Source organism: Oncorhynchus masou, chromosome 8, assembly GCF_036934945.1.
Source record: "Oncorhynchus masou masou isolate Uvic2021 chromosome 8, UVic_Omas_1.1, whole genome shotgun sequence".
Lineage (NCBI taxonomy): Eukaryota > Metazoa > Chordata > Actinopteri > Salmoniformes > Salmonidae > Oncorhynchus > Oncorhynchus masou.
This window is the reverse complement of record NC_088219.1, coordinates 17,587,928-17,602,153: the sequence shown is the minus strand read 5'-3', so window position 1 is coordinate 17,602,153 and position 14,226 is coordinate 17,587,928. Positions and strand designations below refer to the sequence as shown.

At 43.0% G+C, this 14,226-nt stretch overlaps 1 protein-coding gene across 7 annotated transcripts in view; it reads right to left on the bottom strand.

Annotated features, from left to right (window-relative positions):
* Positions 1-14,226, bottom strand: part of LOC135544260 (kelch-like protein 13) — a 73,163-nt gene that overhangs the window by 21,188 nt on the left and 37,749 nt on the right. For all 7 annotated transcript variants that reach the window (XM_064971734.1, XM_064971737.1, XM_064971735.1 and 4 more), the window contains one exon: positions 8,781-8,922. In XM_064971734.1, the coding sequence (XP_064827806.1) occupies positions 8,781-8,922 (142 nt within the window). The remainder of the gene's footprint in view (positions 1-8,780; positions 8,923-14,226) is intronic.

The following is a 14,226-nucleotide window of genomic DNA, read 5'->3' as shown; positions in this document are numbered from 1 at the left end:
CTATGGCAGCACATGCATTCAGGAGTAGAGGAAAGGAGGCCATGTGCATCTAAAAAAACGTTTTTATTTCTTTGCTATTACCATCATCCAAAATTCTATGACCATCACAGCCCTACTTGCAGCAACGACAGAGACAGTGTCAATGTGATTAAGTGACAACCCACATCAGCATTGGGCTAAATCACACGTATACACCCACTCTGTGCTGTGTTCCTGAGACCTTTTCAACACAATAATACGCTCTTCAACAGCAGGTATAAAAACTATTCACCAGCTAAAAGGCTATTACACTGTTGAAAGGAAACCTTTGAAGCACTCTGTCTAACAACACGTCCACACAACACACCTCCATCATAGTGGCAGGTTGTGGAATACACACAGTGTGGAAAGGTCACACATTGACTAGTTCAACAGCTTTCTGCCAGCTCCTGCCTGGCCTGGGGGCCCCTCTCTCCGTGACGACCTTCACATGTGGACAGAGACTGGCATGGGCAAGGCAGGCCTTGGAGCCTGACTCACTGAATGACTCACTCACCATGTCTCTCCCTTCCAACTAGCTACTGTATATAAACAATATCATGGATTTCTTCTACAATTCAGTTGTATTACGCTTTCTTTTTATCTTCTCATATGCAGAAGACATCTTGTTCTATGCGTGCAATGAAAAAAGTAGACCATTTCAACAAGAGGGAACAGTCCATTTCCGTGATTTCAATCCAACTTCATGAAGACACAGTTTGACAACTCTTTGTAGAGAGCATAACAGACCGTTTTCAATGTTCTTAGAACATAATTCCCTTTGAGTCAACGGAATAATTGACTGATCATCCTCCTTATCAAATGCAGTGAATGGGTATGAAAGTCCAGTCTTATCTTAACCAGCTTGCACACGTGACCCTGATTTATTCCGTTATTTATGTGCTTTGACCCTCCACACGCATCACATCCTTACTTCAGATGTGCCAGTGATTAGAGTGGGTGAGTCGTGTTCTTAGTGTGGGTGTGATTGTTAGAATTATATAAAGGTGACGCGTTCACTGCATTGTGAAAAAAACTCACCAGATTTTTTCTAAGGCTGACCCCATTTAGTCGACATGTCCATTGTTTGGTCGACAGAGATTTCTACCATGCCCAAACCCGGACACTCGCATGCGTGTGCCATCATGTGCAAATAGATTATGTCCCCCCACACCAAACACGAGCACAAGACGCAGGTTGAAATGGCAAAAACTCCAAAAGAATTATATTAATTTAGGGACAGGTCGAAAAGGATTAAACATGTATGGCAATTTAGCTAGCTAGCTTGCAGTTGCTAGCTAATTTGTCCTATTAGCTAGCTTGCTGTTGCTAGCTAATTTGTCCTGGGATATAAACGTTGAGTTGTTATTTTACCTGAAATGCACAAGGTCCTCTACTCTGACAATTAAGCCACACATAAAACGGTCAACCGAATCATTTCCAGTCATCTCTCCTCCTTCCAGGCTTTTTCTTCTTTGGACTTTATATGGCAATTGGCATCTAACTTTCATAATAAGGTGTATTACCACAACCGACCAACTTTTAATCACCCACGTGGGTATAACCAATGAGGAGATGGCATGTGGGTATATGCTTCCATAAACCAATGAGTAGATGGGAGATGCAGGCATTGCACCGTGTTCAGCATCACAAATAAAACGGACTTCATTTTAGGGCTTGGCAACGCAGACGCACTTTGGCGTGCGCAAGCATTTTGCAACTCATGCGATGGAGCGGTGTGGTCAGCATGTAGTCAAGCAGTCAAGACACCTGTGGCACCTGTCTCAGAGGACTAATCCATTGCGGATGCCACGGGGATGGCACAGTCCATCACTTTAAGACATGTGATACTGAAATTGTACATGGCTATATTATGTCAAAAAATAATGGTGCAACACTAATAAATCCAAAATTATTTTATAACAAATGCGCTTTATCCCGCATTGGATATGGTCACTGTATACAGTTCTGAAACAATCTTCAGTGCGCCGTATAATTAATGCGCCTTTCTCTATGTTGCTATGTACATAATAGCAAAATTAACCATCATATTGGGATTGAGAACAATGCTGCGGAGGCAGTCCTTGCCTTAAAACCTATTCGGGCGGGATTAGTTTTGCTGGGTGTGGTCGGGTAATGTAATTATGTGACCAAGCACAAAACACCACATCTGTCATTTTAGTCCAGTCCGAATCTGCCATGTCAGTAATTTGTACTGTTTTTTTGGCGAACTCAAAAGGTCCTCTGATAATACTAGACCTATGCGAATCGACATCCCTGTGTTTTGAGATAAATGTCTGAGTTTGACAGGTGTTTCTAACAGTTTGAGCAAGAAAACAATAACGGATTCGATAAATTGAATGAAGTGCTGCGCATCATCAAAATATTTGAAGGGCCTACATGTATCAACTTTCACAGTGAATGTTTTTGTTCATACGTTTTGTGAGTATGAATTGAATATTGTCAAATGAATCAGTTAAAAATATTGCGTCTATTTAATGTAACCATTTCTGTTAATAGATGCAAAGCAGCATACAACTGACCTAAATGTTGGGAAATAATAAATTCACTTTCGCATCCACAGACTTAAAACGCATCTCAAGAGCAAGTGCACTGTTTAGCTCACATCTGAAGGCTGTGGGGCATTTAGGACGTCTAATGCGGATCGCTAAAATATCCTAATGATTATGATCACACTTCCTCAATTCAAATATTATTTCGACACTATACCAGACGGTTTGGTAAGGTTTAGAAATTTGGGAACCAAGCTCGAGTTATCAGTGTAGCCCTTTTATCGTCTGGACTTGTCTTCACACCTAGAAAATAAAACTCCAGGTGTCCGTTATAACTGTCAATTAATTAGAAAAAAATGAAATAATTACAGGGAGCAGTTTGGAAAAAAACTAATCCCATCCGAACCGTCCTCTGGAATAATGTACATTCTGGTGTAATAATTACAACACCAACGTTGTCTAGTAATACTAGCCCCGTGCGAATAGGGCTTAGCCCAATTGTCTAAGAAAATTGAGGAGCGGGCAAACCCCAATTTAAATTAGGTATATAATCAATAGCCTAACTGTTAAATGTGCCTTGCTTGATCAATCATGCATATATATCTAATGAAATAAGACAAAAGCTGCTTCTGTTGCCATTTTGAGTGTTTGTTTTACTAGCCTACTGATTCCGTGTACACCGAGTCTCATGCAATGGCAAAATGTCGGATAAAGCAATTTCACATATTTGGCATTTATTATGCTGTAATAATGGCTTTCCATTTTCTTCCGTTACAACAGACTAGTACTACTTATAATTTATTTCATGTTGTTTACACTGTTCCAAACAGGCAAAAAAATAATATCGTAATCTAACAGCACGTGATTATCACAGATATGCACGCAGCCCTCGCACCTATTCCCTCCTTTTTTATGATCTTCTTATTGTTATTATTATTACGATCATCACTATAATAATAATAATAAGTCATGTCATTATCATTATTTACAATGTTCCAAATGGTCAGAAAAATGCAACTGTTTGGCACACATAATACTTAAGATCCATTTTCTTGATCTCCTAAATCAAATGTCTTCCACACATCTGACTTCCTTTCCCTCCAGAGAAACCATTAAACATTCGCCCATATCGAGTTTCTTTTTCACGCCCTCAGCATTCATTTTGCTGTCGACATTACAGTGTTTGGAGTTTCTTATAAGCAATTTATTGATGTGACTATGATCGGCTATTGGTCAGATGCGATGAAATGCGTCCATGTTTCACATAAAGAGAGCAAGGGATGAGGGAACAGGGAATGTTTTTCCTAAACAAATTAGGGATTTCGGTAACATAGCTTTTGAGTCACAAGCAAAAATTAAACTAAATGGCTGAAATGATGTAGCAGCTTCAGCACGGACAGCGCAATAAACACTTGCTGTGGTGCCTTTTTGTTGCAGGAGAGAGGAGAGCGAGACAACGTGCGCCAGTCACAGAGGCGCTAGTTTTTTAAAGTGTGACCGTCGGGCTCGTTCTTGAGTCATGTGTGTGTCTTAATTATTTAATCAAACAGTGTGCTTAAAACATCAGACAAACTCAGTACATTGTCTCCCGAGTGGCGTAGCAGTCTAAGTAAGGCAATGTATCTCAGTGCTAGAAGCGTCACTACAGACCCTGGTTCGATCCCTGTATCGCAACCGGCCATGATCGGGAGTCCCATAGGGCAGCACACAATTGGCCCAGCTTCGTCCGGGTTAAAATAAGAATTTGTTCTTAACTGACTAGCCTAGTTAAATAAAGGTTAAATAAAAAAATATGTAGTTGGTTTTATTCAAACACATGGGTGTGTCTGTCTATATATGGAAAAACAAGTTAAAACATTGACCATTTTCTAAATGTTCTGTGCATGTGCTACTCAAAAACCTGGCAGTGAAATTCACACTTCTACTCAATCCAACATATTGAATTGAACTTCACACTGCTTAGTATATAATATAATACTTCATAGAATGGCTGATTTGCTCATATTTGCAAAGGCCTATCTGTGATTTGTCTAGAGGATTGGGAGGAAGGAATATAGATGCATAATGATCTGCTTGTTATTGTGTCAGTAAGGGGAAAACACTGCATAATGATCTGCTTGTTATTGTATCAGTAAGGGGGAAAACACTGCATAATGATCTGCTTGTCATTGTGTCAGTAAGGGGGAAACACTGCATAATGATCTGCTTGTCATTGTGTCAGTAAGGGGGAAACACTGCATAATGATCTGCTTGTCATTGTGTCAGTAAGGGGGAAACACTGCATAATGATCTGCTTGTTATTGTGTCAGTAAGGGGGAAACACTGCATAGTGATCTGCTTGTTATTGTGTCAGTAAGGGGGAAACACTGCATAATGATCTGTTTGTTATTGTGTCAGTAAGGGGGAAACACTGCATAGTGATCTGCTTGTTATTGTGTCAGTAAGGGGGAAACACTGCATAATGATCTGCTTGTTATTGTGTCAGTAAGGGGAAAACACTGCATAATGATCTGCTTGTTATTGTATCAGTAAGGGGAAAACACTGCATAATGACCTGCTTGTTATTGTGTCAGTCGGGGGGAAAATCTTAGGTTTCATTGCATACAGTTGAGAAGAACTACTGAATATAAGAGCAGCGTCAACTCACCATCAGTACGACCAACAATATGACTTTCGCGAAGCGGATCCTGTGTTCTGCCTTTCACCCAGGACAACGGAATGGATCCCAGCCGGTGACCCAAAAAAACGACTCCGTAAAAAGAGGGAAACGAGGCGGTCTTCTGGTCAGACTCCGGAGACGGGCACATCGTGCACCACTCCCTAGCATTCTTCTCGCTAATGTCCAGCCTCATGACAACACGGTTGATGAATTCCAAGCAAGGGTAGCATTCCAGAGGGACATCAGAGACTAACGTTCTTTGCTTCACGGAAACATGGCTCACTGGAGAGACGCTATCGGAGTCGGTGCAGCCAGCGGGTTTCTCCACGCATCGCGCTGACAGAAACAAACATCTTTCTGGTAAGAAGAGGGGCGGGGGCGTATGCCTTATGGCTAACGAGACGTGATCACAGAAACATACAGGAACTCAAATCCTTCTGTTCACCTGATTTAGAATTCCTCACAATCAAATGTCGACCGCATTATCTACCAAGAGAATTCTCTTCGATTATAATCACAGCCGTATATAGTCCCCCCCAAGCAGACACATCGATGGCTCTGAACGAACTTTATTTGACTCTTTGCAAACTGGAATCCATACATCCTGACGCTGCATTCATTGTAGCTGGGGATTTTAACAAGGCTAATCTGAAAACAAGACTCCCTAAATTGTATCAGCATATCGATTGCGCAACCAGGGCTGGCAAAACCTTGGATCATTGTTATTCTAACTTCCGCGACGCATATAAGGCATTTTGTTGATCCCTGCCTACAGACAGAAACTAAAACAAGAAGCTCCTACGCTGAGGTCTGTCCAACGCTGGTCCGACCAAGCTGATTCCACACTCCAAGACTGCTTCCATCACGTGGACTGGGATATGTTTCGTATTGCGTCAGACAACAACATTGACGAATACGCTGATTCGGTGTGCGAGTTCATTAGAACGTGCGTTGGAGATGTCGTTCCCATAGCAACGATTAAAACATTCCCAAACCAGAAACCGTGGATTGATGGCAACATTAGCGTGAAACTGAAAGCGCGAACCACTGCTTTTAATCAGGGCAAGGTGACTGGAAACATGACCGAATACAAACAGTGCAGCTATTCCCTCCGCAAGGCAATCAAACAAGCTAAGCGTCAGTATAGAGACAAAGTTGAATCTCAATTCAACGGCTCAGACACAAGAGGTATGTGGCAGGGTCTACAGTCAATCACAGACTACAAAAAGAAAACCAGCCCCGTCACGGACCAGGATGTCTTGCTCCCAGGCAGACTAAATAACCTTTTTGCCCGCTTTGAGGACAATACAGTGCCACTGACACGGCCTGCAACCAAAACATGCGGACCCTCCTTCACTGCATCCGAGGTGAGTAAAACATTTAAACGTGTTAACTCTCGCAAGGCTGCAGGCCCAGACGGCATCCCCAGCCGCGCCCTCAGAGCATGCGCAGACCAGCTGGCTGGTGTGTTTACGGACATATTCAATCAATCCCTATCTCAGTCTGCTGTTCCCACGTGCTTCAAGAGGGCCACCATTGTTCCTGTTCCCAAGAAAGCTAAGGTAACTGAGCTAAACGACTACCGCCCCATAGCACTCACTTCCGTCATCATGAAGTGCTTTGAGAGACTAGTCAAGGACCATATCACCTCCACCCTACCTGACACCCTAGACCCACTCCAATTTCAACGTCAACAAAACTAAGGAGATGATTGTGGACTTCAGGAAACAGCAAAGGGAACACCCCCCTATCCACATCGATGGAACAGTAGTGGAGAGGGTAGTAAGTTTTAAGTTCCTCGGCATACACATCACAGACAAACTGAATTGGTCCACCCACACAGACAGCATCGTGAAGAAGGCGCAGCAGCGCCTCTTCAACCTCAGGAGACTGAAGAAATTCGGTTTGTCACCAAAAGCACTCACAAACTTCTACAGATGCACAATCGAGAGCATCCTGGCGGTATCACCGCCTGGTATGGCAACTGCTCCGCCCACAACCGTAAGGCTCTCCAGAGGGTAGTGAGGTCTGCACAACGCATCACCGGGGGCAAACTACCTGCCCTCCAGGACACCTACACCACCCGATGTTACAGGAAGGCCATAAAGATAATCAAGGACAACAACCACCCGAGCCACTGCCTGTTCACCCCGCTATCATCCAGTAGGCGAGGTCAGTACAGGTGCATCAAAGCTGGGACCGAGAGACTGAAAAACAGCTTCTATCTCACAGCCATCAGACTGTTAAACAGCAACCACTAACATTGAGTGGCTGCTGCCAACACACTGACTCAACTCCAGCCACTTTAATAATGGGAATTGATGGGAAATGATGTAAAATATATCACTAGCCACTTTAAACAATGCTACTTAATATAATGTTTACATACCCTACATTATTCATCTCATATGTATACGTATATACTGTACTCTATATCATTTTCTGCATCTTTCTGAAATACATGTATCACTAGCCACTTTAACTATTCCACTTTGTTTACATACTCATCTCATATGTATATACTGTACTCGATACCATCTACTGTATCTTGCCTATGCTGCTCTGTACCATCACTCATTCATATATCTTTATGTACATATTCTTTATCCCCTTACACTTGTGTGTATAAGACAGTAGTTTTGGAATTGTTAGTTAGATTACTTATTGGTTATTACTGCATTGTCGGAACTAGAAGCACAAGCATTTCGCTACACTCGCATTAACATCTGCTAACCATGTGTATGTGACAAATAAAATTTGATTTGATTTTTTAACTGACTGAGGAATAGATGCTCATGAAGAGCAGCAGGAGATAAGCAGGTGAAAGAGGGCTGGTAGTTATGGTTATAGCTGGTAGGGGGTTAAGCTGGCTGATTACAGCTGCTACACGTGATGTGAGCATGAAAGTGATGTGGATATGACTGGACCTGTGCATACCAGAGACTAGTGGCTGTCACTTCAATTCAACTGAATTCATAAACATTTTATAACAGGAGTCAGCAGGTTCTTTAGATCGCTAGGGCTGAAAAATGTAGTAGAATCATATGAAATGGTACTACTTCCTTCTAAAATGTTTATATCATGACATTTTGGTACTGTGATATGACAGCGGTACAGGTATACCATGCAATACTACCGTAAAGGAAAAATGACTTGTGATTTAGAGTTGCATAAAAAAAATCATACACTAGAGATTAGATTGTTGGAGATAGATGCGCATGTTTGGTGCTGCACAGGAACTACTTTTTGTTACCGGCAATGGGTTTTGGAAAACTATTTTCTACAGAAAACCTAATGGAAACAATCCCAGGGCCATTTGTGTAATTTCTTGTTGTGTTGTAGATATTTTTAGATTTGGGTAAAGGCCAGATCGGACCCTTGGCCTTTGTCTGGAAGATTCTCAGACACCATACAGACATACTGACTATCTAGCTTTTCAATCAATCACTGGACCTCTGAAGGCACATGAAAATCACCCTGGCATATTTCATTAGGGCTTTTATGAGGTTCATCAATCTGAACATCCTCCGAAGCAACACCATCTCTCGGTCTCTCTCCTGTACCTCTTCCTCCCATCCATTACTGCTCACCTGAAGGACCACTGAGCTGTGTGTGTTGCTTGTGAAGAAGCGAGTGTTTCCTGTTTTGGAAGCCTGTAAGTGGGCAGAGATGCCCATGTCACCACACCCCAGCGACACTTTCATGTGAGGGTCGTCGTCCTCCACAAGGGATCTTCAGGGGAGGCAGAGAGGGAAAGAGATGTTTAGCTCACAATCATGCAGTACAAGCACACATTAATAATAAAAATCTACTTATTGAGTGTGTTTTGCAAGCACAGTACAGTCGGAAAGTATTCAGATCCATGTACTTTTCCCACATTTTTTACATTACAGCCTTATTCTAAAATGGATTAAATATAATTTTGTTCTCATCTACACACAATACCCTATCAGGACAAAGCAAGAACAGGTTCCTTATTTACACAAGTATTCAGAGCCTTTGCTATGAGACTTGAAATTGAGCTCAGGTGCACCCTGTTTCCATTGATCATCCTTGAGATGTTTCTACAACTTGATTGGAGTCCACCTGTGTTAAATTCAATTGATTGGACATTATTTGGAAAGGCACACACCCGTCTATATAAGGTCCTACAGTTGACAGTGCATTCCAGAGCAAAAACCAGGCCATGAGGTCGAAGGAATTGTCCACAGAGCTCAGAGACAAGATTGTGTTGAGGCACAGATCTGGGGATGAGTAGCAAAACATTTCTGCAGCATTGAAGGTCCCCAAGAACACAGTGGCCTCCATCATTCTTAAATGGAAGAAGTTTGGAACTACCAAGACTCTTCCTAGAGCTGGCTGCCTGGCCAAACTGAGCACTAGGGGTAGAAAGGCCTTGGTCAGGGGTGTGACCAAGAACCCGATGGTCACTCTGACAGAGCTCCAGAGTTCCTCTGTGGAGATGGGAAAAACTTCCTAAAGGATAACCATCTCTGCCGCACTCCACCAACAGTAAAAGGCACATGGCAAACTCCAAGCGGCCTGTCAAAAGGCACCTAAAGACTCTCAGACCATGAATAACAAGATTCTCTGGTCTGATGAAACCAAGATTAAACTCTTTGGCCTGAATGCCAAGCGTCACGTCTGGAGGAAACCGAGCACCATCCCTACGGTGAAGCATGGTGGTGGCAGCATCATGCTGTGGGGATGTTTTTCAGCGGCAGGGACTGGGAGACTAGTCAGGATCGAGGGAAAGATGAACAGAGCAAAGTACAGAGAAATCATTGATGAAAACCTGCTCCAGAATGCTCAGGGGCTCAGACTGGGGTGAAGGTTCACCTTCCAACAGCACAACGCCCCTAAGCGCATAGCCAAAACAACAGAGGAATGGCTTCGGGACAAGTCTCTGAATGTCCTTGAGTGGCCCAGCCAGAGCCCGGACTTGAACCCGATCTAACATCTCTGGAGAGACCTGAAAATAGCTGTGCAGCGACGCTCCCCATCCAACCTGACAACCTAATCGCTACCAAAGGTGCTTCAACAAAGTACTGAGTAAAGGGTCTGAATGCTTCTGTAAATGTTTTTAATACATTTACTAATTAAAAAAAAAACTTTTTGCTTTGTCATTATGGGAAATTGTGTGTAGATTGATGAGGAAAATTACAATTTTATCATTTTTAGAATAAGGCTATAACAAAATGTGGAAAAAGTCAAAGGGTCTGAATACTTTCCGAATGCACTGTACAAGCACAGAGGCTAAGGAAGGGGGTTTGTGGAAAAGGATAATGAATACACAGAATTAACAAGTGAAGAGGTCCTATTTCCCCTATATGCATATAGCAGTGGTGAACCACGTCTGTTAAATCGTGGCCACCACTGCAAATGTTTTATTTTTTTATTTATTTTTTATCATTTGGGGTGGGGGGAGAAATAATTTTTGGGATGTTAAAACATTGTCAGTGTAAACTGAAAAGACTAAAACCAGAAATAAAGTATGTATAAAAGATAACGGAGATATATATTTAAAAATAAGATAATATTTCAGAACTAACAACCAACAAAATAAAACACCAGTTGGTTGTAATTAACGATCAGGTAGAACAGAAAAACAGAAGGCTCCAGAACTCGTAGGGTCAGAGTTGAATATCCCTGCGCTATCCTATCATCATCCTCACACTTCAAACCTACAGCAAACCTCAACCTTCTGTCCATCAGAAACTGCAATTAACATCCCATAGTTTCTGATGTCAGACGGTCTGGCCATGCTCTCATTGAGATTGTGAGAGAATGACACGACTTGCTTTGGTTGGTGCCCCTGAGCCAATCATAATGGTGTGCTTAACTCCTCCGCCACATTCCGCTCCGTCAATAGGAGCGTTCCACCCCGAACCCGATGAAGCAATACTAGTGCTCTATGCAACACACAGACGCAACATCTTTTTAACTACAGAAACTTTAATTAGGCCTATAATTACTGGGGACTGACCAGTGTTTCCACTGATTAGTAGGGCACAGCACCTAAACCATGAGGGTCATTAATGTGAGGACATGCAGGAGGAGAGGGAGCTCACTTTGGGAAGTCGTTCTCTCAGACAAGGAAAAGTAGCACCATGCACTTTTATGAGATGCATCATGGCCAACATGTCTCCACACTCCTAATCACAATGGAGCATGCAACTGCTATGGGAATTCCTCAAACAGAACAGATTTAATGCTGCTTTAATGCTGTAACAATTCAGTCAGACACATTCAGGCTCACTTGGGAAGAAAGCTCAGACAGTAACTTTTATTAGAAATGGGGCAGTTGTTTGTGTGGACGGAAGACGTTCTTTCCCCTTCTTCTCATCAAATCATTTTGCATTAAATAATGATTCAATGGTTTCTACTTCAAAGATTGGCAGTGCTGAAATAATCAGACAGAGAGGGGCTGGGAAGAATAAATCAGACAGAGAGGGGCTGTGAAGAATAATCAGACAGAGAGAGGGGCTGGGAAGAATAAATCAGACAGAGAGGGGCTGTGAAGAATAAATCAGACAGAGAGGGGCTGTGAAGAATAATCAGACAGAGAGGGGCTGTGAAGAATAAATCAGACCGAGAGAGGGGCTGTGAAGAATAAATCAGACAGAGAGAGGGGCTGTGAAGAATAAATCAGACCGAGAGAGGGGCTGTGAAGAATAAATCAGACAGAGAGGGGCTGTGAAGAATAATCAGACAGAGAGGGGCTGTGAAGAATAAATCAGACCGAGAGAGGGGCTGTGAAGAATAAATCAGACCGAGAGAGGGGCTGTGAAGAATAAATCAGACAGAGAGGGGCTGTGAAGAATAAATCAGACCGAGAGAGGGGCTGTGAAGAATAAATCAGACAGAGAGGGGCTGTGAAGAATAATCAGACAGAGAGGGGCTGTGAAGAATAAATCAGACAGAGGGGCTGTGAAGAATAAATCAGACAGAGGGGCTGTGAAGAATAAATCAGACAGAGGGGCTGTGAAGAATAAATCAGACAGAGAGGGGCTGTGAAGAATAATCAGACAGAGAGGGGCTGTGAAGAATAAATCAGACAGAGGGGCTGTGAAGAATAAATCAGACAGAGGGGCTGTGAAGAATAAATCAGACAGAGGGGCTGTGAAGAATAAATCAGACAGAGGGGCTGTGAAGAATAAATCAGACAGAGGGGCTGTGAAGAATAAATCAGACCGAGGGGCTGTGAAGAATAAATCAGACCGAGAGAGGGGCTGTGAAGAATACATCAGACCGAGAGAGGGGCTGTGAAGAATAAATCAGACAGAGAGGGGCTGTGAAGAATAAATCAGACCGAGAGAGGGGCTGTGAAGAATAAATCAGACCGAGAGAGGCTGTGAAGAATAATCAGACAGAGGGGCTGTGAAGAATAATCAGACAGAGGGGCTGTGAAGAATAATCAGACCGAGAGGGGCTGTGAAGAATAAATCAGACCGAGAGAGGGGCTGTGAAGAATAAATCAGACAGAGAGGGGCTGTGAAGAATAATCAGACAGAGAGGGGCTGTGAAGAATAAATCAGACAGAGAGGGGCTGTGAAGAATAATCAGACAGAGAGGCTGTGAAGAATAATCAGACAGAGGGGCTGTGAAGAATAATCAGACCGAGAGGGGCTGTGAAGAATAAATCAGACCGAGAGAGGGGCTGTGAAGAATAAATCAGACAGAGAGGGGCTGTGAAGAATAATCAGACAGAGAGGGGCTGTGAAGAATAAATCAGACAGAGAGGGGCTGTGAAGAATAAATCAGACAGAGAGGGGCTGTGAAGAATAATCAGACAGAGAGGGGCTGTGAAGAATAATCAGACAGAGGGGCTGTGAAGAATAATCAGACAGAGAGGGGCTGTGAAGAATAAATCAGACAGAGAGGGGCTGGAAAGAATAATCAGACAGAGAGAGGGGCTGTGAAGAATAAATCAGACCGAGAGAGGGGCTGTGAAGAATAAATCAGACAGAGAGGGGCTGTGAAGAATAATCAGACAGAGAGGGGCTGTGAAGAATAAATCAGACAGAGGGGCTGTGAAGAATAAATCAGACCGAGAGAGGGGCTGTGAAGAATAATCAGACAGAGAGGGGCTGTGAAGAATAATCAGACAGAGAGGGGCTGGGAAGAATAATCAGACAGAGAGGGGCTGTGAAGAATAATCAGACCGAGAGGGGCTGTGAAGAATAATCAGACAGAGAGGGGCTGTGAAGAATAATCAGACCGAGAGGGGCTGGGAAGAATAATCAGACAGAGAGGGGCTGTGAAGAATAATCAGACCGAGAGGGGCTGTGAAGAATAATCAGACAGAGAGGGGCTGTGAAGAATAATCAGACAGAGAGGGGCTGTGAAGAATAATCAGACAGAGAGAGGCTGGGAAGAATAATCAGACAGAGAGGGGCTGGGAAGAATAATCAGACAGAGAGGGGCTGGGAAGAATAATCAGACAGAGGGGCTGTGAAGAATAATCAGACAGAGAGGGGCTGGGAAGAATAATCAGACAGAGAGGGGCTGTGAAGAATAATCAGACAGAGAGAGGGGCTGTGAAGAATAATCAGACAGAGAGGGGCTGTGAAGAATAATCAGACAGAGAGGCTGGGAAGAATAATCGCAAATCTCATTCTCCTCACACGGCATGTAAAAACCATGGTAATGCAAAAATGTATAAAACTAACAAAGAAAAATCGAATTCACACGAAGGGAGATCTATTTATAGATCTAGGGCTACCACCATAACTAAGGACAACCAGTCCATATTTATTTACAACACATTCTTTACAAGTTATTTTAAACACATGATATGATGATCATCCAGGAGTCTCTAATGAATGTAACTGGATGAGACAATCAGGGGGTCAGTTAATACTATCAGGTATGTTTCTACAGGGAGGTGAGGGTGGATGGCCTAGTGGGCTCTAGTGTTTCTACAGGGAGGTGAGGGTGGATGGCCTAGTGGGCTCTAGCTTGCAGGAATTCAGGGTCAAAACCACCACCACTAGATGCTGAGGATTCATGGCTTGAGGAGTGACAACAAACACA